The following is a 22,951-nucleotide window of genomic DNA, read 5'->3' on the forward strand; positions in this document are numbered from 1 at the left end:
TTTGTGGATTACATGGATTGAAGGATGAGGTCCTGTTGTAGCATTGTAGGGGAACTTACTAGGGGTCTGATGTTTTAGGAAAAATCTTGTATTGAACTCGTGTTGCGTTATGTGCTGGGCTTTATTTTGTTTTTACTCAAATATGTGACATTGATTGACAGATAATTTGTAAAGTTGTGAGTCCTCAAGGACATATTCCCTGGCTTGTTTTTAGAAGATAACAAGTGCTGTTATTGACTGCATAATTGATTCAGCATGTGTAATGTGTAGCTGACATGCAGCGCAGAAGAAGACACTTTTTAGCGTTTTACTGCCCTGGTACATATAAAGCACATATGAAAGCCAACAGTTTTGTGCTGAATATGCCTTTCTTCGTTTTATTGAGTGTTCTTGATGTGTTCGACAACCAGTCACAAGTCAAGCGTATTAAAATCCAACTATTCTTGCCTCAACTATTCAGCGTTTCTGATCATCTCCTTTCATCTCTCTGAGGACAGCTCCATTTTCATTATTTTCATTTTTTTCTGACCCACTTGGACATTGTTTCGTTGACACTCACAGCACACAAGATTTTCATTTGAGGAGGAAAAAAGACCCATTTGAAAAGAACCAGAGGAATTGTCAAACACAGTACAGCTTAAACTTCAAGGAGGGAAATAAAACACCAGTTGCCCCCTCTGTGTTTGCAGAGCAGTTTATGGGTATTATTAACAGAATAGAACAGCTTTGTGATTGTTGAGTGTGTATGTGGTTGTGTGCGAGACTCGGTCAATGGTTAGTGAAGCATCCCCTCTGAGGGAAATGAACCCTGTAGATAGTCTCTCAGCCTGGCTTACCCCCTGGCTCACTCAGGCACTGCAGATCCCTCTATAGACACTGATGAAGGAGTCCCTCCAGCAGGGGTGTTCACCAAGAAGAGCTGAGTCAGTAAACCTCCGTGGGGCCTTCTTGTCTGGCATTATTGGTCTTTGAGGGGAGGTACTGGCTTTACTATGTTCCAACTATGTGTATTCACCTTCTATGGGTACACAATTGTTTTTATAAACAGTGCCAGTAATGCTCCCTTATATAAAACCAGAGAGCCTGGAGCTGGCAGGTATCCACTGGTCCAGTTGCAGCTGCTCTGGGTATCAGGAAGACAGAGCCTTATGAGGGTGCTGAACAGCAGAGCAGTGACGAATAGAGAAGAAAATAATATGGGGTATCTAATTGGCAGGTATAGTTGTTCAGTTTCCACCGCTGCATTCCTGTTTGCAACATTTGATAGGCAACAGGATGATGATGAACAACAGATTTATGCTATTAAGTAGAAAGATTTATGGTGCGCTGCTTCTTTTCATGTACAGAATGGCCATATGCTTTCATTTAATCTTTTATAAAGCCATCTAATTTAGAACAATTGCTTTGGTAATGGTCAGGAAGTGAGACGTAAGTAAGAAGTAATTGTTTTGGGTAATGGTCAAGTTTACTCGTTTCATGAGATTGTTAAGGCTAGTCATTTGTACTTAAATGGTAGCAACAAAGGTATTTCAGAAGCATGATGTTGCACATAATGAATCAGATTTAATAGGAGCTTGGCTTAAGTTGATTATACAGTACCACCAGTGGAAGAAACCAGAACATTCTGGCACAGACAAACATCAGACCAAAAGAGGACCATGGAATTCAGTAGGTATTACATCCCAACATGCAGCCAATTTGTCGTTTGGCTGACATTCTTTATAGTTATGATTATTTCTGTAACTTTGGGCACCACCCTTTACAGGCCTGCAGCACTGTCTGCCTGTGGGAGTGTCCAGTTTTCATGTTTAATTGGTGGGGGTGATGGGGGGGTCTGAAAACCTCACTTATATTCCATGCACGTTCCTTTAATTTGATAATGAGCATGTTGGCCTGTGTAGCCTCAGGTCCTGGTTAAGCATAGGGATACTGCTGCAGCCAAGCGGAGAGAATGCAGACTTTCGTGACAAAATGGCTCTGGTTACCCGTTTGCCTCAACAGCATCACAGAGGATTAAGTTCCTGTTTGCTGTCTCATCTCACCAGTGAAGGCCCATGTTGACAGATGTTGCTCCTGTGTCACCTCTGCTTGTTGCTGGATATTATATTTGATAAATAGTGAGGATACACAGATTTCCCCTGCCATGTAATCTGCTCGTGTGCATGTCAGTGCAGTCTCCTACTGACTGGTCGGAGCAGGAAAGATGTCAGAGCGTCTGTCTGGAGCAGTTATGCAGTAATGCTACTGGTTTATGGTGAGGCAGCAGTATGATCTGCCTTCTGTGTTGATAGGCTTTTCCTCTCTCTCTGTCAGACCCACTGCTGCCTGATTGTCACTAAGAGTAACAGTCTGTCACTGGCACTGCGCCAGTCTGAACAATCACACAGCCTTTGTGCAGGCGGCATAAAAGCCTATTTGTCAGAGAGCCGAATTAGAAGGGGGGTTGTTGCGCAACTCTACCTGCTGTGCTCTTGTCCACAGTTGTGTCTACTGGGTTTGTTTGTATGCTTCTTTAGCTAGTCGGGAGGTTAAAGGCACAATCTGAGATCCAAAATGTAAACAAAAGGGTAGCCTTCACAAACAGAATTCAAAATACGGGATTGAAATATACTTTCTATGTCAGAGACGACACAATGACTAGATCTGAGCCATTTTCTTGTAATGTTGTTAAAAGTCGCTTCACATTTGGGAAGCAAACACAGGCAGACATGTTTGATTATTTCTGACTAAAAAGCACATTTTCTTATCGTCAACAATCCCATTGTCAAGTACTGACAATACAGCCAAAGTCTGATACACTTTATTTCTGCCATTACTGTCCAAAAATTCACACATCAGTGAGCCATTTTGTTGCATTATGTGATTCAGTCCTCCATAACCACAAACATGACCAATGTAGTTTAGTTTGAATCAATCCCACATGCACTGTCCTACTGACATAAATACACACTAATGTAACTTTAGTTAAAACTACAGTGCCTGTGACCCCCAGGAGCTCATGTCATCGCTTTTCAAAAACAGACTTTGTGACCTTATTGCGATTTGCTTTCCCTTGCATACATAATACATCAGAAAAAAGCATCTTATGAAGCATAAATAACATAAACATTTGTTTTAGTGTTTAGTGAGGTTTACAGAGGTCCCAAGGTAAGGGATGAGATTATTAACAGCGTAAAACTGTTATTATCTGTGTCTGGTTTCAAAAAATATGTTAGAACTCAAATACCTAAATAGCTGGAGACTATTAAATTAATTATCCTTTTCTCAAATCCATTTAAATTGCACTGTTATTTCCACTTGCTATATGTCTCTATTGTATACTACCTAGTTAACCATTGTTAACCACTCCATCCTCGGAGTCTTGTACTGTAGGTTGTGTAGGTATAATTCATCAATTTTTTCCCCTTAAATTTAGACATAAGTAAACACATTTTAAATCTGCTTAATGACTGGGCCCCTATTCTCAAACTTCAGATACCTTATCAGGGTGTCCCATTTCACATCTCCGTCATGTGTCGTGAAATGTACTTCTATTTTGATTGTTTTTTTTTTGTTTGTTTGTTTTTTTTTTGTGAATGATCTGAAGCAAAACTAAACTTTCTCCCTGACCTTTCCTGTCTCTAACAAATAAAGCAGAAAATGCCAAAAACAATCTCAACAAAAAAATTACAGTGCCCAAATTTTTAAGGAAATTAGCAAGCCTTTAAAAAATAAAAGTTGATATTTGTGACACATTGTTGGTTTTGGTCTTTTCATGTGTTTTGCTGCCTCAAAGAAAAACACAGTATAACGCCAGCCTTATCCTTTAAAGAGGTAAATTTTACACCAGACTTTTAGATTGTAGGCTTCTAAGTAGCCAAATGGTCCTTTGTATGACAGACTACACCGCTCTCACATTCACTTTCACGATTGAATAGAATTGGGGTGCATTGTTGTCGTCTTTGTTTTGGATTGTCATTCAGACATTGTAAGCAGTTGACAGGATGGTGATAGGGTCTTGGCATATCTCCATTAACACAGGGGGTGGAGCTGACCTCTTTGCTGCTCCCATCCTTCATTTTCACCTCTGGAGACCTTTCCTCTGTTCTGTTCGGTGACCTGTTCCCTGTTGCATTCAAGATGCTAATATTGAATAGTTTAAATAAGACTGAACGGCATAATTTGTCATCATTCTGCACCTTTGCACAGTAGCTATTGGGCTATATTTTCATGTCAGTACTTGCCTGCCACTGGCATATTGATGGCTGACTTAGATTCAGACAGACATTCTGTTTCTTTATCTTGATACAGTTGTGTGTGTTCCACCCCATACACGCGCACACACACACACACACACACACACACACAGACAGAAGCATGCAAACACACTCATACATCTGAATAATCACATATGGTTTTATATTAAAGTAACATTACTCTTTCTCTTCATTTGTCTTTCTTTTTCACAGGAGGGGCAAGAAGCACAGCGTTATTCTTCGAACGCAGCTGTCCGTCAGAGTCCATGCCTGCATTGGTGAGTAATAAACTGTAGTGTAATCTAAACTGTACATTTGTCACTTCTCACTTTATGATGGTCAATTTGTCTCAGTCTATATCACCAGTGAGGTATGAGCTTTAATTACCTCCATTACCGGTAGATTATTTTACTGAGGTCCTTGTTTAAATTGCACAGTGGCAGTTTTGGGAAACAGCCTAGAATCTTAATTTGAACGAGAATTAACAGCATTTCAGCAACACTCTGAGAAACAGACCACTGGCACGGAGCACAGCCTGAAAACATTTAATGTTTCTGGACTTACTGTGTTCTGTCACTTTGTTTTATTGGGCCTCCTGGTGTCTTTGAGTAATGTGAGGGAACTAGCACAAAGAGCTGAGTGAAAACATATGCATACATGCTTGCACGTGGCATGCGTGCGAACACACACACACACACACACACACACACACACACACAACATGCTTATCAGAGGTTGGGTTTTGATTAAACTAAGGATGCTAACTGCCTAAGCTTTTGCTAACTACAGTGTCTCTCTCAGATTTGGCGTAAGTTCCTTTTCCCATGTCTTTGTGGTGAGATGTAACTGATAATTTTAATTTTAATTTAATTTTTTAATTTTATATACTTTATTAATCCCCCTGAGGGGAAATTCAATTCAATTTTTTCACTCTTTTTTGTCATTAACTCACAGGTCAGAAAAACACACACACACATGCACAAACTGGACCTATACATGCACAAAGTGGAGAGATGTCAGAGTGAGGGGGCTGCCTTGGTCAGGCGCCCCGAGCGGTTGGGGGGTTCGGTGCCTTGCTCAAGGGCACCTCGGCAGTGCCCAGGAGGTGAACTGGCACCTCTCCAGCCACCAGTCCACACTCCATATTTGGTCCAGACGGGGACTTGAATAGGCAACCCTCCGGTTCCCAACCCAAGTCCCTATGGACTGAGCTACTGTTAATACTACTGAGCTGTTAATTCTTTTGCACTTTGTTTAATGCATGTATAATGTAAGAAATGAATACACAAGCACTTGTACAGAAATTTTCCAGTGACTTGCAGGGTTTGGTAGCAGAGAGCACTGTGGTTGTCAGTAGCAGAACGTAGAGGAGCACACATTCTCACATAAAGACACACAGTGCCTCCTCTACGGGATTCTAGTGTAAAAATAACCCCATGCCTGGAAAAACTATTAGGCTGTAAATTGTCAGATTTTAAATTTGGCCGTATTGCATTAGAAGCAAACCCAAGGCCCAGACATTTTTCATTTGAATGATGTCGCTATGATCTGAGAGCTATCTCTTATAGTCGTCTCTGGTTATTTATTCTACCTGCTGATGCATGACGTGCAGTGGAAAGGTTTGGAAACTCCAGCGGATCTTTTACTGAGATTGCTCTGTCACGACAGCTCATTAAACTATTGGTGAGACACAAGAGAAATGAGAAAGACAGCTTGTGCTTGTTCTTGATGGGGTTTAGTTTGCACATGTTGATCGCAAAGAGGGTTGCTCTTTGATGCGCTTGATACTATAATTATGCAACTGATACAGTAAACCTGTCATATATTTTCCGGCTTTAGAAACTTTGCTATATTCCTATTATTAATGATATTGCTTGCTTGTTTGCTCACTCATTTTATGAAGACTTTTCCAGCCTTGTGTAACAGGTCATGTAAGCTGCATTTCCACCAAAACCTTTAGGTAAAGTGCCCTTAGAAATGCACTTAACTCAAACAGAAATGTACTGAAACTGTAGATCTGTTATGCGTTTCCACTGCAGACAGTAGTAAATGTAGGGGAGGTTGTTAGCAGATAGCTGTGTTGCTGTTCCATATAGCTTTTGTTGTATTTCCTCTTCACCAACAATGCAGAGGAACATCTTCACTTTGCTGATTGCCCACGAACGGAGTTATGCCCCATTTTCATAGCAAAAACATCAGGTTAGAGTGTTAAGAGCAGCAGCGTAGTGTGGCAAGAGCGCACAGGAAGGACAATCCAAATTCATATATATATTTCAAGTGCTTGAAGACATCAGTAAAGCTTATGTCATGCAAGAGAGATAATAAAAACAAATGGAATGGTCAAAGTTATCATATCGACATTTAAGGTGTGTTGATTGATTTGCAACGTCAACGCATGCACTGAATAACATGCAAGAAAATGTTCTACCTTAAAGCTGCCAGCAGTAGCCTTTGAGCAGCAGAGTTAATTACATTATTTCATTGGTCATCTATAGCTAGCTAGCTGTTAAATTGTAAAAATGAAAAAGCAGCACAACATCTTTTCATTGTAGAAGTTAGGTTATGCTTAAAATGGCTGCACTTGTTAATATTTGGCTGAACCTAGTCCACGGACGACTCTGAACTGGCTTTACCTTAGTCTCTCCGCCTGCTGGTGCTTGGCTCAGCTTAGTGGAGCCTGGGGAGTGGCAGACAGACTTGCTGCTCTTCTCTAAGTGGATGATGACCCTCTTTCTCTCTAAGTTGACAGCCACCTGTTGCCCTTCTCTAGTCTCCCTCAGTGACTGCCCGTGTGGCTGGCTGATTTATTTCCTCTAGTGGAGGTGGTCACTGTTACTGTAAGTTGTCCAGACATTTGAGCCTAATTTTATCTGACTAGAGGGCTTACCTCGTAGCCCCATGAGTGCAGAATTACTGGGTGATTTCCCCGCTCCACACAGGAGATAATTCGTTAGTCTTCTGAAGACAAATGGCATGGTGTTCTTTAGGCTGCGCACTTGCTCTGTATTAAGGGATTGAGAATTTCCCTGCTGTCAGTTCATAAAGGCCAAAAGGTCTCTATAGAGAAGCCCCCTTAATGTCAGTGATTTTTTAAATTTTTTGCTTTTGCTTTTGCATGCCATACTGTTTTGTCTTTCTATAATGAGAGATGTTGTGTAATAAAAAAGCTGCTACACTAAAGTGCCTTTGGAGAATAGCCAGCACTAAATATACAGAGGCATCATAGTGGCTTTAACACCATGATTTTCAGAATCCCTGTAAATCCTTCAGTAATGGTCCTTTTGTATAAGTCTGACAAGCTTGAGCTAATAGCATCACTCTTGTGTTAGCTTTAGGTCAAAGCATGCTTGTATCAAACATTACCAGTGTTGTTTTGATGTCATTTATCTAATGTTTTGAATGTAGCATCACTTAAAGGCGGAGTCTGCAATTCTAATACCATACACTTTTTTTTTTTTTAATTCAGTGACTATCTTCTCATGGTCCACAAGCTGTCTGTACCATATGTGTAAGGGAAAAAAAAAACTCCTGGTGTTCATACCAAATGGCAACCTCCAGGGCTGAAAAATGAAGCCGTCACAGCAGTACTAAAAACTGCAGTTACATAAATGGCCACTTGAGGCTGGCTCCAGAAGCAAGACAATCCCCATAAACCCCCATGTTAAAATGCCTAACTTTACAGCATAAATAAACACGTTATAACCTGGTACAAAAAAAGCTTATTATATTATATATATATTATTATAAAAAATAGCTTATTTCCCCCTTTGTGACAACTGTACGAGGGGTGAACTTTTTTCCATACATTTTATTAAGGCAGGTTAAGGTTACACATGCTCCTCCATAGCTCCTTCCTCACGTGTAAGTCACCTTTCTTCAAAACACCGGGATGTCAGTGGCCGAAATGCTGAACAATGGGTGATGTCACGGTGTTACGACCATTATTGTATACAGTCTATGGTTCATACACAGCCCTGGAAACTAGCAAAGTTGCTCGGAGCGAGCTATACAGTATGCCGGTTACTCTACCTCCTCCACGTTCTACCTCACAAGAAAGAGCTACAACATGATAGTAATGAAACGTAAATAACATCAGAGATATTACCCAACCTTCTGAAGGAGCGCTGACTGGAGGGGTGACTTTGTTTAGGTTAGCACACCCATGTTATCGAGACACTTTGTTCATGCCCCCTCCATTAACATGAGTGATGAGCTGCTTACAGTCATGTATGTAATTTGTGTCATGTAGCACCATTTTGTGGAAAACCCACTGCATGTATTTGAAGTTTTAATTAAGAAGTGCATAACTTTGTTTATGTTATCTGGTTTTTTGGGTTTCTGCAAATGTACGAATCACAGGGCTAACTTTCGTGTGTTGGCGTGTGTGTGTATGTCTGTGTGCATGTGTCATGAACCACAGAAAGACCTAATCCAGGCTTCCCTAATCATAGTCATTAGCTCTCCCATACATATGGTTCTGCATGAACCAGGCGGAAATCTATGCATCAGAGTCAGTGGAGGAAGGAAAGTGCTCACCCAAAGAGCTAATGGTTTATTAAACTGCTTCTTACCAACCTACTTCTGGCACAGTGTTTTGTTTTAATCACACAGGCTCTTTGTGTACTAAAAGTGTCTATCTGGCACCATACAAATATTTATCTCTGTCTCTATAACGGTCGTCTGCAGAGTGTGGCCTCATTGGTATGAAGCTCCTGGAATATTTGTCTGCATGCATGCTATATACTACTTAATATATCCATCAGTCCTTTCATGGACAACAAAATAAAATGATTTTTGAATGGATGTGTTTTTGTCTTAAAATTTTGTTTGACCAGCCTGGGTGTTTAGAAAATAAACTCAGCTCGTCCCTCTCTGCGTGTTAGCAGTGGCCACAGCCTGTTTAAATTGTTGGGCTGTTATTGTTGTTGGTGGACTAGATGTGGTGGCAAGGGCCTGATTAAAGCAATCCTGTGCTTGTTTTAGCGTTGTCTGCAAGTACAAGACAGTAGGTCCTCTTTTTATGTGCCAATTTGTTTCGTAGTTGCCGTGATGTGATGGTATGGAGAATATAAAAGACAGGAAGAAAGACGGAGACAGACTATAGTTTGGGCCGCTGGATGTTCAAATGGGGATACCAACTTAAGAATTAACAAATGTCACGTTTTGTAGTCATCAGCAGCTCTTGCAAAGTAAAGGCTCCAAACGAGCTTTTCTTGAGTCCATACAGATGTTCAGTCAGAAGCTGCTCCACTGGCAATTAACGACTTTTATGCAATGCTGGCCCAACATTTGATGTGGTAAATCTATCAGCTGCAATCCAGAAAATTATCCTTGATGAGCAGAAAATCATCTTGAACTCAACAACTCAACAGACATACAAGTCATTTTAAATGGAGTCAGCTCTACACCAGTCACACATCACAGATTAGTGGGTGGTACAAACTTATTTTTTCGTTTATACCTAGTAGTCAATAGTCACAAATGTAAAAAAAAAAAAGAGTCATACATTTGAAAGCTGAAATGTGTCGGTATTCCCCTTTGAGAGCAGGTTCATGTGTCAACACATTGATCTCAGCTGAGGAGTGACAGCTGTAATAAGAGGTGACACATTCTTAGTGGATTATCTGCCTTGTCTTTTACAACCGCTTATAATCTGGGCTCAGCACATGATTCATTGTGACCGCTGTTGACTTGCGTTTCTTTTTGGTGCTATAATTTTGTCAAATTGGTAGTTTTGATCTCCAGGTTGACAACTGAAAACTCTGTGGTTGTTAAGATGGAAGAGGATGAGCAGTAAATTCTCTACGATTATCCCTCTGCAAACCGTGTTGGTGGATGACTTCCTGGCATAGTTATATGGAAATATGCGCTGTTAAGTGTGTGCTTTTCACTGTTTGTTTATCTAATTAGGGTATTATTATGTGTGGGTGTCTACTGTATGTGTGCATGTGGGATGTCAGCACATTGACTTAAGATGATAAGATCACCTGTGGGTTATCGTGGTTTTCCCAACCACTGTCTGTCTTTTCCACACACCCTGCCAGATCTATTATGAGCCATCTGCAGTTTTGTGAATACACATAAAAAAAATTATTCCAGTAGTCAACTTGCCCATTAAACTGAAGATCAGTTTGAGATCATTTTGGAAAGAGAGAGAGTTATCCAAGGTTATATAGATGGGAATCGAGAACCAGTTGGAATTGGAATCAGAATTTAATGCCTCTGAGCTTATCAATAATTTCTATCAATGCCGGCATATTTTTCTGACAGCTGCACGTTGCAAAATGATGTCAAAGTTATGTGTCTACGCTACTGGAAACTTACAACAAGAAGGTCCAAAGCATGGCTTCATTTTATGAAGAAATATAACAACAGTGCTGCTTGTAATGTCTGTAAAATAATAATTTCAAGCAGTATGCTGAAACATCTTTCTTTGCAACATGAGCTTAAATTCCAGGAATGCCATGTATTTGACACTGTGCACACATGTAATTTATGTGTCATTCTTGTCTGGTTAACAGTATCTGCATTATAGCTCTGTTTGAATGCAGCACCACACTTAGGAGTCACATTAAAGCATCAAATCAAACATCTAGTCATGTTTTTGTGACTGCAAAGTGCCAAGCAAGCAGGGAATAATTAAAAACATGCATATCACGTGGCACCCATGAGACACAGAGGAAGATCAAATGGCCTCTTTGACTTCCCATAAAGAGACCCCAAAATGGGATCATGGATTTAGAGTCACCCCAGGAGGCCAACCTAAACAACACTGTGCCAAAGAGGAGAAACTGGAGGCAGCAAACATCTCGGGGAGAGAAGCGTGTGGAGTGGGACGTGCTTTTTTAAAGCACAGCTGATAGCAAAACTAGATCAGTGGAAGGTTCGATGGTATCACTCACCTCACACTTTCTCTCTCGCTGTGTTTTTATATACTTTGTCTGGCCGTGAGCCCAACAGCCCCATGCAGAGAGATAACAATGTGTTTTAGGTTAATGCTTCATTTATGGGCAGCTGTACAGGACAATGTTTCCCCTCATTTTGTCCCTGTGCCCTCACAAATAAAATGCAACTTTCCCATCTTGTAGGATTAGAGCTAATTATTGGCTCTTTTGCAGATTTGCTTCATATACTGTACACGGCTGTAGACTACTGTGACAGTATTTCCTATAAGCACACTCGTATGCTCATGTTTACATGCACACACTCATGCAAAGGCATGCACATTTTAAGGAGCCATCTGGTTCCAGTTGTAAGGCCCCTTGGCCCTGCTTCTCACCCATCCAAAAAAAAGGAGCACTGTCTACGTTTTCAACCAAGAGGGAGCATTTTTTCTTGCTTTGTTTACAGGATAGAGGGAGAATGGTGAACATACAGACTAACCAAGGGACAAAACCGTATTCCTGTGGAAAACTTGGGTCCTATAGCCTCATTATTGAGTTTCAAGGCAGTAAATAACAATATTCTGTCGCTTTTATTCATCTCCATTCACTTCCGACAACTCGCCAAACTCCTGTCAGAAAAATCAGATGATTGCTTCACAATTGGTTTAACTTACATTTTACAGTCAGCTCATAATATAGTTAATATAGTATCAAAATATAGTTTTTCAGAGTGGCACATCATGACATATGAGTCGGACCGCTATGAGTGGATGCCATGTGAACCATACCACTCTGGGGTTTACCACTGCTGTGAGACCGGAGCAGTCCGTGCTAAAGTGGACAGGTGTGTAACCTCAGTAGCCACAGACTTTAAACAGCTGACTGCTCGAAGGAAGGCACATTTGGAAGGAATCTGAGTTTGTTTTTGCTCCAACCAACATTTATTTGATGTCTGCAGAGAATTGTTTATTGTATATTTACACATGGGTCTAAGATGGTTTAGAGCTGAGGTTTGAGGTGCCTCTGCACAGCTGGTGTTTGCCCTCTCGCTGTATTCTTAAAGGAGTAGGAACAAAGAGGAGCAGACTGAGAAAACACATATGAAGTATTTTATTTTATGCAGTACTGACAGATTCAAATGTGATCCATTGTATTCAATATCATCTCTGTAAGCAGATATCTGCATATGTATGCAGAATCTTCAGGGAACGGTACAAGTTTATGACATCGGAGGCGTTCTGGTGTCCGTTTGTAGTCCAAGCAGTATTGAGTGGCAGGTAAACAGTTTGTATGGAGAGCAACAGTGGTGGAATGCATTGACCAAAATGAAAACTTGGAACTTGTTGGCTATGTCTGACAGTGCTTTATGTGAGTTTATTTATTTATTTATCAGCATTCTTCTGCATATATTTGTTTATAGAGGTTAGCTGCAATGGCTGGCGCACGGAAGAGCAAGTTTTGGCCACCAGAAGCCCCGAAATATTGGCCCTTGCCTCTAAAGACTTACCGTGGTCAGACTGCGCTGAATTATTTTCATTACCAGTTAATCTGACTGCTGTTTTCCTGAAGATTTAATTAATTGTTTCGTCTTTAAAATGTGAGTAAAGAGTGAAAAATGCCGAAGGTCATGTCTTCAGATTGCGTGTTTGTGCCACTAGCAGTCCAAAACCCCCAAACATTCAGGTACTATCACATAAAACAAAGACGAGCAGATGCTAATCTAAATGTTTAGTATTTTTGTTGACCTCTGACCTAAACAAAAATGATCTAAACTGTCAGACATTATTTTGTGTTGATAAAATAACTGATTTATTGACTTGATTTCGAGCAAATTGTTTTTATCTTGGCTTGAATTAATTTAGGTTGGCAGCCGAACACTGTAACATGTCACCTGCTACTGTTGTAAATGGGTTTTTTTCTACTTGTCATGCTAAATGTGCCTCTATACAACATGTCACATAGTGCCACCACTATCATCTGTCTCTGCACTTTCAGTAGAGTTTCAGACAGTACGTAATTCATCATCTTTGTCATATTGGACTTTGGGGTCTGTGGTTAGACTATATGGGTAGAAAGAATTTGAGTGCCAGTACAGACTAGAAAAAACCCTAACCTTTAACTCAGTACCCCACTGGCTTTCATCCAAATCCTAGTATGCCATGGAATTCCATCTCACATCCTCCCTCACATGGCATGCAGGCTCCTTTTCTCTCCTTTAGCTTTGATGTGACTGTCTTTTTATTAAGGAAATGTCCCTTTTCGTCTCTGCATCGATCACGAGAGTTATGAGAAATGCGTGGGAGAGGCAAAACGTTTTATATTTTCTCTGTTTGTCGTTACAGTAACTGTCACTCATCCGATGGTCTCTGAAGCAGTGTTGTTATTTCTTCTCTCACCTTGGATCAAGTAGTGTTGCCACAGCTGGCTAGCTTTGAATCATTTACTATAGCTGTTTTGCTTTAAAAGAGGATTTATAGGATTTTTTTTTTTTTTTGGTCACATTCATGAGTTCAATTTCGTCTTTAAGCTGACATCAACTTGAAAAATAAAGATTGACATGACCTTCACAGAGGGATGTGACAGTAATTTTTGCACATGTAGTGTGTAAATTGGATACTGGACTTGTGTACTCAGGCTTGAAACTAGCGGAGAGACTTTTTTCACTTCATTATTCTGGTGCTGAGCTACTCATGCTCTCATGCTCTCCTTGCTATTTCTTTTTAACATGAGGACAGTCATATCCCCCATCTACCACCTCTTTCTGCCTTTGCATCCCCCCTCTGACCTTCTACCTTCTCATGCCCTGGTCACATATGATGATGTAGTCAGAGAAACCTTACAGATTTATGCTTCTATTTTATCAGGTAAAAAGTTCTTTAATTCATGGTGTAAGACAGATTAACAGTGTCATCTTTTTTTTAGTAACTCTGTGACTCCACTCCGCTCCGCTCCTGAACACCTGTGGCTTCCCATTGTGTTGTGGTGACTGGCTGGGGGCCAACAGAAACTTCAGGCATATTCATCATGAGCTATTTGGCAAAGGTAGAAAGTATGTGGCACTTTGTGGTGATGTGTGATGTTAATGATTTGAGAGCCGTCCGCTCATGTTCTGGTTCACAACAGTGTAACCACCCAGAGGGGAGGCATGATACACAGCTGTGGAATGATTGCGGATATTTTAGAGCATATTGTGATCCATTGTAAATATTAGCTAGGTCATCAGGTGTCTGTTTCTTTTTATCAGCCTCAAACATGTTCAAGGCCAAAGAGCAACTATAGTTGTTATTTTAAGAGCTGATGTAAGCTCAAATCCAGGGCAGAAATGGGATAAGTAATATTTATATTGAAACATGATTCACTTTTCACTGTCAGCCTCACAACAAATCATTCATTTCATTTCTGTTCACTTTCTGCAAACACTGAGGTGAGGGGGGAATCAAGAGTTCTGTAACATGGAAAAAATAGAGCATGTGATAAATCTGACTCTAATGAAACCCTAATATAAGTAAAAAACAACAACATATTTTTTCAAATATCAGACTTATGTCCCCTAAAATATCTTACCTTGACTACACTGACTTGTATCTGTGCAGAGTTTGTAACTAGAGACTATGCTTGGGCGATATTATGAGATTATTGTTCAACACGATATTGGATGGTCATGATAATGGTCCTCATGTATCCACGATAACAGAACGATATTCAATTATGCAATAACTGTAATAATGTTGTGCTATTTTAAGTCTCTTTTCTTTTCTTTTCTTTTGCTTTTCTGTACTTAACCGCATTGTTGTAGGGCATCAAAAAAATTGGGCTTTGGCAAAGGTAGCAAAATATACTTGATTGTCAGTGGTGGAGAGACTGTACTAGGGCAGTTAAATGTGTCATTGTTGATTAATCTGATTTATTGATATCAGTATGCCCTTGTGCAAAATAGAGCTTAATACCTATACATTATGGCCACTTACGGGTATTACAGCAGAAGTGTCTCCAGTCCATAGATATTTATATCCATGTGTGTCTCTCTTTAGCTTTGTTTTTAAGACAATAATTTTTGTTTGTCCTAAAGCTATTTCGTCAGCGGGGGATTTTCAGTATTGTCCAACCCTGTTAGAGACATGTTCTCACATTCCTCTGAAGTGAGAGGTGTCTGTGCACTTCTTTAAAATCTGAGTTCAAAATTACCCCGGGCAAACTAGATTAAGTACGTCACAGATTCTAAATCTAATGTCTGTCTAATATGAAAATGCCAGCAAAGAAACCTGATACCTCCAGTGCAGAGCAGACTTGTCAGTACACAGAGCAGAGTTAGCATTAGGATAATGAAAGTTTTGACAGCAAACACGGTGAGTGTGCAGTTTTTGGATGTGAACTGGACTGATGGGAACACACTGTAACATTGTGGCAGATATTACTGTATGTTTCACAACCACAGCCACTAACACTGTCAGCCAGTTACAAGTTAACAAGTTAATTAACGATATTAACAAATACAAGATGCCAACCACACTAAACAGTCTGATGCATCTGCTAGTTACTGATTTCTCCTCATCTTAGTCTGACTGAGGCTCAAACATGTATGGCTGAATCTCTCTGATGTTTCTTGTACAGATAGCTATCTTGATGCTCTCAGCGCTTTCACTGGTCAGTGAGGGAGAGGAGTAGATCTGCTTCCAGCCCCTCCAGAGTCTTTTTTGTCACTTTATGTGGGAAGACTTTACATACTTTAAAACAATTCTGGAGGGGAACTTTAAAATACACAAAGATCACAAAGGATACTGTCTGTAGCAAGGCAACCGAGCCACGTTTTCATCAAACTCAAAGCACATTTTAAGCAATCAAAATGACAAAAGTAACTGCTGTGTTCTCACTTGGCTTTTGATTAAGGCCGAAACTGAAGCCGAACTACACAATCCTCTCACCTCCATTCCAAACGTTGTTGGGTGATTGGAGAGCCCAGTTGAAATAAAGAGCTCAAGCACCAGGAGAATCTCCTCTTGCAGCCCACCCATAGCTCTGAAGGGGAGCACTCAGAGTGGCCAGAGCAGGAGAAGATTGGACAACCTTTGTTACGTTCTTTGAAGCAGAAGAAAAGAGCCATACAGTAGATAGAGGAAAAAAGAGAAGAGGCCTCAATGCCTCGTGTGAATGTCGGCCAAGAGCCTACTTAATCGGTTCAGGCATGTCGGCAGTTGGGATAGCTCTATGTGAACTGCAGGTTACAAGAGGATTCAGAGTGTCTGTCTGAAATGCATGTGGCGCATGGTTGTGAAGAGTCCTACAGAACACTCATGCAAAGCATATGAACATGTGAGTCATGGCAGCTTCTGTCACTAATAGCACTGATGGAGCTGAGGGATTTTGCAAGCGAGAATGTTCTTAATTCAACAATGAGTTGTCAGATTTTGTGGGGAAAAAATAATAAATTCAGTGCTAATTACATTTGAATAAACAGCTTACCCAACGTTATTCCGCGGTGAGAGCAAAAGAAACATTGTCTGCTTTTGCTTAGTCTGGATTATAAAGAGGAGTGAAAATCTCTATTGGTATAAACCATAAGTGATGTGTCCTGAAGCTGTGAGGAAAGCGAGCCATGTTTACATCATTGTTGTGGTTAAAGCTGTGTAAAGTTAAGTCTCATCTTTCAGTGAATATGTCAGACTTTGTTGTGATCCATTCAGATCTATTCATATGTGTTGTATGGTGGTTTTCTCAGTGGTCACTTAAGGATCACTGAGCACACAAAGCGCTAAAATGTTTTGCTTAGACCTCTTGTTTATAAGATAAAAGCCTGCATATAAGCCTTTAATCTCTGTGTTTGGAAATGTGAAAAATGTTTGAATCTCTCCCAGTGTCTGGACCTCAGAAATTCAATGACATCAGTGGCTGTTCTCTCTGCTTGTTCTATGATGAATGCCTTTTGTATTAGTGAGGTTCAACACAAAACTAAGAGAGGCCGTATAGGGTTTCATTCAGAATTTGCTCCTCACACACACATACACACACGCACACAACAACTAAATACAGGGGGTGGACACAACAGACAAACATCTGTTCAGTTAAATGGATTGCATTATCCTGTTTTGCATTATATTATTCTTTTATTCTCAGGTTGGGGGTAAAGGAGAAGACAGGACTAACTTAAAATATAATGCAATCCAATGAAATGCCACCACAATCTAAATCCTCAATCAATACCTTTCTGACACAGATTCAATGCAAATTACACAAAGGTTTTACAATAATAGCATCATATTATTACACCCTGTACTTACATGAAAACATGAATAGGAAATTGCACATAAATACTGCCTACAACTCAATGACGATTTTGCCCTGTTGCGCCCTATTTAAACTGTACATAGGGCATGACCATTTAAGTGCATGGCACAAGTGAATTTAGGGTGTATCCAGCTCCACTTCTGCTGGTTAAATGGTGCATAATCTGTGCCCAAAATAAGGCGCAATGGGCAAAGGGGTTGTATTTAGCCCCTAAAATAAGCGTAGCCATGTTTTGGGCGTTTAGGAATTCAGCTTTCATTCGCCAGTCACCTCCCATTCCCTTTAAAAGCCAGGTGCACCTGCACAGGGGCAGCAGGAATCCACCAAAGCTCTCTGAGGTGAAGTAGGTGTGGGAGGAGGTGGCATTGAGCATGTCCTCGTCTTCTGGTATCACCAGAGTGGCTGTACAATGCCAGAAGCTGACTAATGATGTCAGGAGGCAGGGAAAACAAAAGCTTGCCGCTCCCTGTTTGTGTAAAAGCAAAGAAGTAAGCATGTTGTGAACCCGCTTATGTAGGCACATTTACTATCTGAATAATGTGTTCTTTAAATAGCAGGAAAATACTGCACCTGTAACTTTGGACCAGGTTTTTGTTGGTCAATGATGCGATCGCTTTCTGCTGCCTCAAAACAGCAATACATCTGAACACACCTTATTTAAAGACCTACATGTCCATGGGTGCACGGATGGTTGTAAATGCTACTTACATAATGTGGGTGCTGGCTGTGGAAATGACAGCTACAGTTGCGCTGCACTGTGTGTCACTTTATTCTAAGTGTAAGACAGGACCCAGAAATTGTTAAGTAATTGAAATGGTCAAAATTTGTAGAGACACTGATAGATGGGCAGGTAACAAGATTTTTCGGCCAGTGCACAAAGTCTAGCAAGCTAAAATAAAATATAACAACTGGGTCCTGGATGACTCAAATAAAAAGAAACATAGGATGAATGATATATCATCCATTGTTCTTAAATCCGGTATGAAATTAGAGAAAACATAGGGACAGTATCAGATCCATAGAGTATGTTTGCAGTCATCAGATATGATGCTGGATTTGTAATAGTATAGGCAATCTACATTAATAACTTTTTACTTATCACTCAAGTGAGGCAGGGAGTGAAGAGTCCATCGATAGACTTAATGCCATAGAGCATTGTTGACCTTATAGGCAAAGCTGGCAAGTAATTTTTGGTGTCCTTCATCAATACAGTCACTTTAATTTAGTGTGGCTACTTAATGCAACTTCTTTTGTGTCATCATGAACCACATATTAGCCCCAGACTACCTCTTTACTTTCCACTCCTGCAGCTCAGCATAGTCTACCATGGCAGGCAACCGGGGCAGCTGTGTTGGTGGGGAGTCATGGAGGGAGAAGAAAATGACTGCCAGGTTCAGTGTTTACTTAAGAGGTCAGGTCATCAAGTCAGAGTGGATGTGAGATATTTATCTGTTGCAACACAACTGACTTTATGAGACATCTACACATTTATGGCACTTGTTTCACACAGAAGCCAGAAGGGTACTCAACCTTGGTTATCCATTCTGTTACTTATTAATCAGTCACAACCCCCTAAAAAACTGATGGTTCATTAGTAGGGGTGGGATTCTGTTTTACATTTGTTATATTCACCGTCCAGGTTCAGCTGTAAGGAACACATAGCCTGTGCTTACAAAAATTTTACAGGCATTGGGCTTCAAATTTCAGATTATTGACTCTTCTTTTTCATTGAGACATAATCTTTCAAGAGAGAATTGCAATGCATCTAAGAACTGATGGTTCCCTCGTCAAAAAGCAGATGGGATTTTACCATTGGATTTTGGATTATTGCAGAAAATAAGCTCTGTGGCAAACAAATGTTTGTGAGGCTTACATGTTTTGTTCAGCAAGGTAATCTTCACAAATGACCACCACTCTCATGGTTATTGAAGCTTAAATGCAATCGGCAGAAGGAAAAAGTTAAGAACTACAGTACGGTCCCATGGCCTAACGTCATCACCATAACAAGACTGTAAAGCTGTGTTCAGTGCTGATTGGCGTGATAACGTTCTGTAGTCTTATTTTGCCACATGTTAGAACTGCCTTTTTGAAGACACAAAAGCTTTTACTGTCATGTTTTAGGTCATAGAACAAAATGTGAAAGTTTCTTACCACAGACATCTAACCAAAAACCCATTCAATAAACCAACTGCCTTTGAAACAAGGGAACCGTGAGTGGTAAAGTGCTAACTCATTTCCTGGTTTTAGGACTCATTCTTGAGGCACTCTATGAGGCATGCAAACTTATTTAAAACATCATCACTATTAGCATACAGTGGGTGATGTGCTTTGTCTAGTCCAAAATGTGGTAACTGACTCCATATTGCTGTCCACACATGCTAAGTCTGTGCACACACCTGCTTCCTGACAAATGTTGTCTGCAACACTTTGTCCCCGTGAGACCCTGTCACAGGAGAGAGGTCAGACTTCTTTGCATACACAAAACATTCATCCCATTCTGATCAGCCCAGCTAGATTCCAGTCATATGAGTGACTAATGAAAATGTCTTTGGCTTTGGGGAGATTTTTGCACTCAATCCCATGATTTCTGTCAATGGTCAAATTCTATAGCCCTGACATATAAGAGCAAAACGTAACAAACTCGTTTAGTGCAAACTGCATGTGTTGTGCATAAAACTTCCACAAGTGAAGATACTACCACTTTGTGTTGTATCTATTATAAATGATTCTGTTGTCAGTGCAAGACATTATGCTTTGTGGTTGTTTAATGAGCTAATGTTTTGTATTCATTGAAGAATATACAATATAATGCAGTAAAAGACTCTTTGTGCATAATCTCCTAAACAGTTTCTCTGTTCCAGGAAGCATCTTCAAACAAACATCCACATACCTCAATGTCAAAACTTGTCTTTAGTCCCAACCTGGATGTCTAAACACGGCAATATATTTACATAGTCTCAAGATTTTTGTCCCCAGTCAATACTGATAAGTAAAATTAGACTGTGACCTCTAACTCCCAACAGTCAGCTGTTGCACGCTGCAGGAGCTCCCAGACTACCTAAAAAGACACTGAAGGAGCCCCCCCACCCTGCCATGTGCTGCCATCTGAGCCTTTTGTGTCTCAGCATTTAGAGGAAGTGTTAAAGCTCAACCTGCCAACCAGACATATGCTTCTGCCGAGGCTTGTCCTGGGACAGACACTATCATCTCATTTTATTGGAACAAATACAACTGGTGTTTTCTTCAAACTTGGCATACCATGATAAGAGTTGGATTGAAAAAGTTGTTTGGGCATGACTGCATATTGCCATTTTGACATTTAATACTCATAGAAACAGAGGAGTGTTCTTGACGCTCAGCAATTTGGTTTCATAACAAATTCTATGATATTATTTTTTACAGAAACAGAGGAGTGTTCTTGATGCATGGCAATTAGTTTTTTTTTCTGAGGCACATGTGTAAAACAAAACGATACATAAAAAAGACTTATCCTGTTTCAGGTCTTTTCAGGGACGGCCTTACATGAGCCACATGACACATTGTCCTGGTTTCCTTGACAGGCTAAGGGTAGATCTCCTGCTTCTGACAGCAAAAAGCCAGGGTCAACTGGGGTTAACCCTGTCTAACCCTCTGGGCCACCTGGAGACCCCCACCGCACAGCTCACCAGGATTATCCCACACCCTGCTACACATGAGTTGCACACATATTAAGGGCCATAGAGGTCATTTCTCTCCCTCCCTCTCTCTGTCTCTCTCTGTCTGCCCTTCGCTGTGTCTTTGATGCCTGTGTTCTTGGATGCTGATCCTGTAAATGCTATAGGATGAAAGGGCTGGTTTGGCACAGGCCCGTTTGACCTCTATAGCTTCGGCTATGGGAGTTGGCTGCACTCCTTTTTGTTTGGGTTGACGCTTGAGGGAAGCTGTCACCCCTGAGGTCAGCGGTTGAGGGCGGGCTGAGTGACTGGAGGACCTCCTCCTGTCACAATTAAATGATTTATGGAGAGGAGACACAATCCCAGCTCCTGTAAGCTACATCGAATACTGAAGCCATAACATAATATCAGTTCTCTGCCCTCCTCTGCGGTATTCAGGAGGGCATAGCTGGAAAGAAAATATTTTAAAGAGATGTTTGGCATGAGTTGCATTGACTTCCTTCCAAGACGTTACCTTTTGGACATACAGTAGATAACTGCTCAGAGTGGCTCTGTTAGGTAATGGGTATGTTTGGCAATGGTAAAACTTTCAATCCTTTTTTATTTTATTTTTCACTGGCACACAGAAGAAAGAGGTTAAGTGGAATTCAGTCTCATGTATTTCTTCCTGTGGAAAGTTCCTGAATAGGAGGAATGATATTTCATTCCCAGTCTGGGACATTTCACATATGTCAGGTTTTTTATGGCTTAATTTTGCATTAATCTGCTGCCCCATATTTTTGCACAAAACCACTTTTCGTGCCCCCCGTTTCTAAATCGAGAAAGATGGTTTTAGAGGGAGAGAGAAAGACAAGGAGGAATGTTCCCCTGCTAAGACGTCATGTGGTGTGTGACTGTGCACACCGCCAGGCCCGGGCTTTCCAGGCCCTCTCAGAGGGACAAGCCTTTCCTGGAAATCTCAATTTACCTCTGAATAATAGAGAAGGCTCAATATATCACAGACATGCATGTCTACATGAAACAGAGAGTTATTTGGGAACAGGCGCAATTAGTGAAGAGTTACAATAAGACAAAAAAAATGCACTTATAAATGCGCTTGATTTGTTTGCCTTTTTGTATATGATGACATCCTTATTATTCTTCAGCATTGGTATCATGTCATCAAGCCCAGCTGAGCATCCTGTGTCTGGTTCTTTATCCTCTGAATGCTTTTAAAGAACACACTCTTCTCACATGGCTGGTCCCTGTTTCTCTCATCTATAGTAACTAACTATAGACCTTGAAGGCATATCACATAGTACAGTGCTATGGATCTCAGTAGATGTCTTGAGCCAGCTCTTTTTCGTCTGTTCCCCATCAGGCAGGCTGCCTCAGCAGGGCCTCAGCCTGCCCGTGAGTGGAAATCTTTGGCCCATGTTATCTTTGGAAAGTGTCGAGTCCACAGAAACCCAGGAGCATGGAGTCCAGTGTCAGCTAGACATCCCGGGCTCACTATTACTAAGGAAAGATGGAGACATTGTGTGGCACCAGAATGAAGTTGAGTTGAAGAAATCAGTAGAAAATATTTAAGGACTGTCTTTATTGTTGTAGCAGAGAGGAAGTATTTCCTGCCTGGTTGTTTGACTGCGACTTAAACTGATTGGTGTGGTGGTTAATTGGTCAACAAATACCACAGTAATGTTTGAGATGAGCAGACATGATGAGCACTCTGACACTAAGAGCTACATGGTCCAACAAGATGGTCCAAGAGTGGACGTTGCTGTTAGCTGACACAGTTAGGGTTTTTTCGTCATGAAAAGGCAGAGGGAATGTAGGACAAAGAGCTCCATATGCGTAGTAGACTGTAGTGTAACCCAAGTCCTGTAGTGAGCAGGGCCTCATCCACTTAATGCAGGAA

General features: G+C 40.8%; 1 protein-coding gene across 3 annotated transcripts in view; it reads left to right on the plus strand.

The window, feature by feature from the left end:
* The window catches only part of fhod3b (formin homology 2 domain containing 3b), a 102,675-nt gene that overhangs the window by 11,321 nt on the left and 68,403 nt on the right, over positions 1-22,951 (plus strand). For all 3 annotated transcript variants that reach the window (XM_049584989.1, XM_049584991.1, XM_049584990.1), the window contains exon 3: positions 4,449-4,513. In XM_049584989.1, the coding sequence (XP_049440946.1) occupies positions 4,449-4,513 (65 nt within the window). The remainder of the gene's footprint in view (positions 1-4,448; positions 4,514-22,951) is intronic.

This window comes from Epinephelus fuscoguttatus, linkage group LG8, assembly GCF_011397635.1.
Source record: "Epinephelus fuscoguttatus linkage group LG8, E.fuscoguttatus.final_Chr_v1".
In the NCBI taxonomy this organism is placed as follows: domain Eukaryota; kingdom Metazoa; phylum Chordata; class Actinopteri; order Perciformes; family Serranidae; genus Epinephelus; species Epinephelus fuscoguttatus.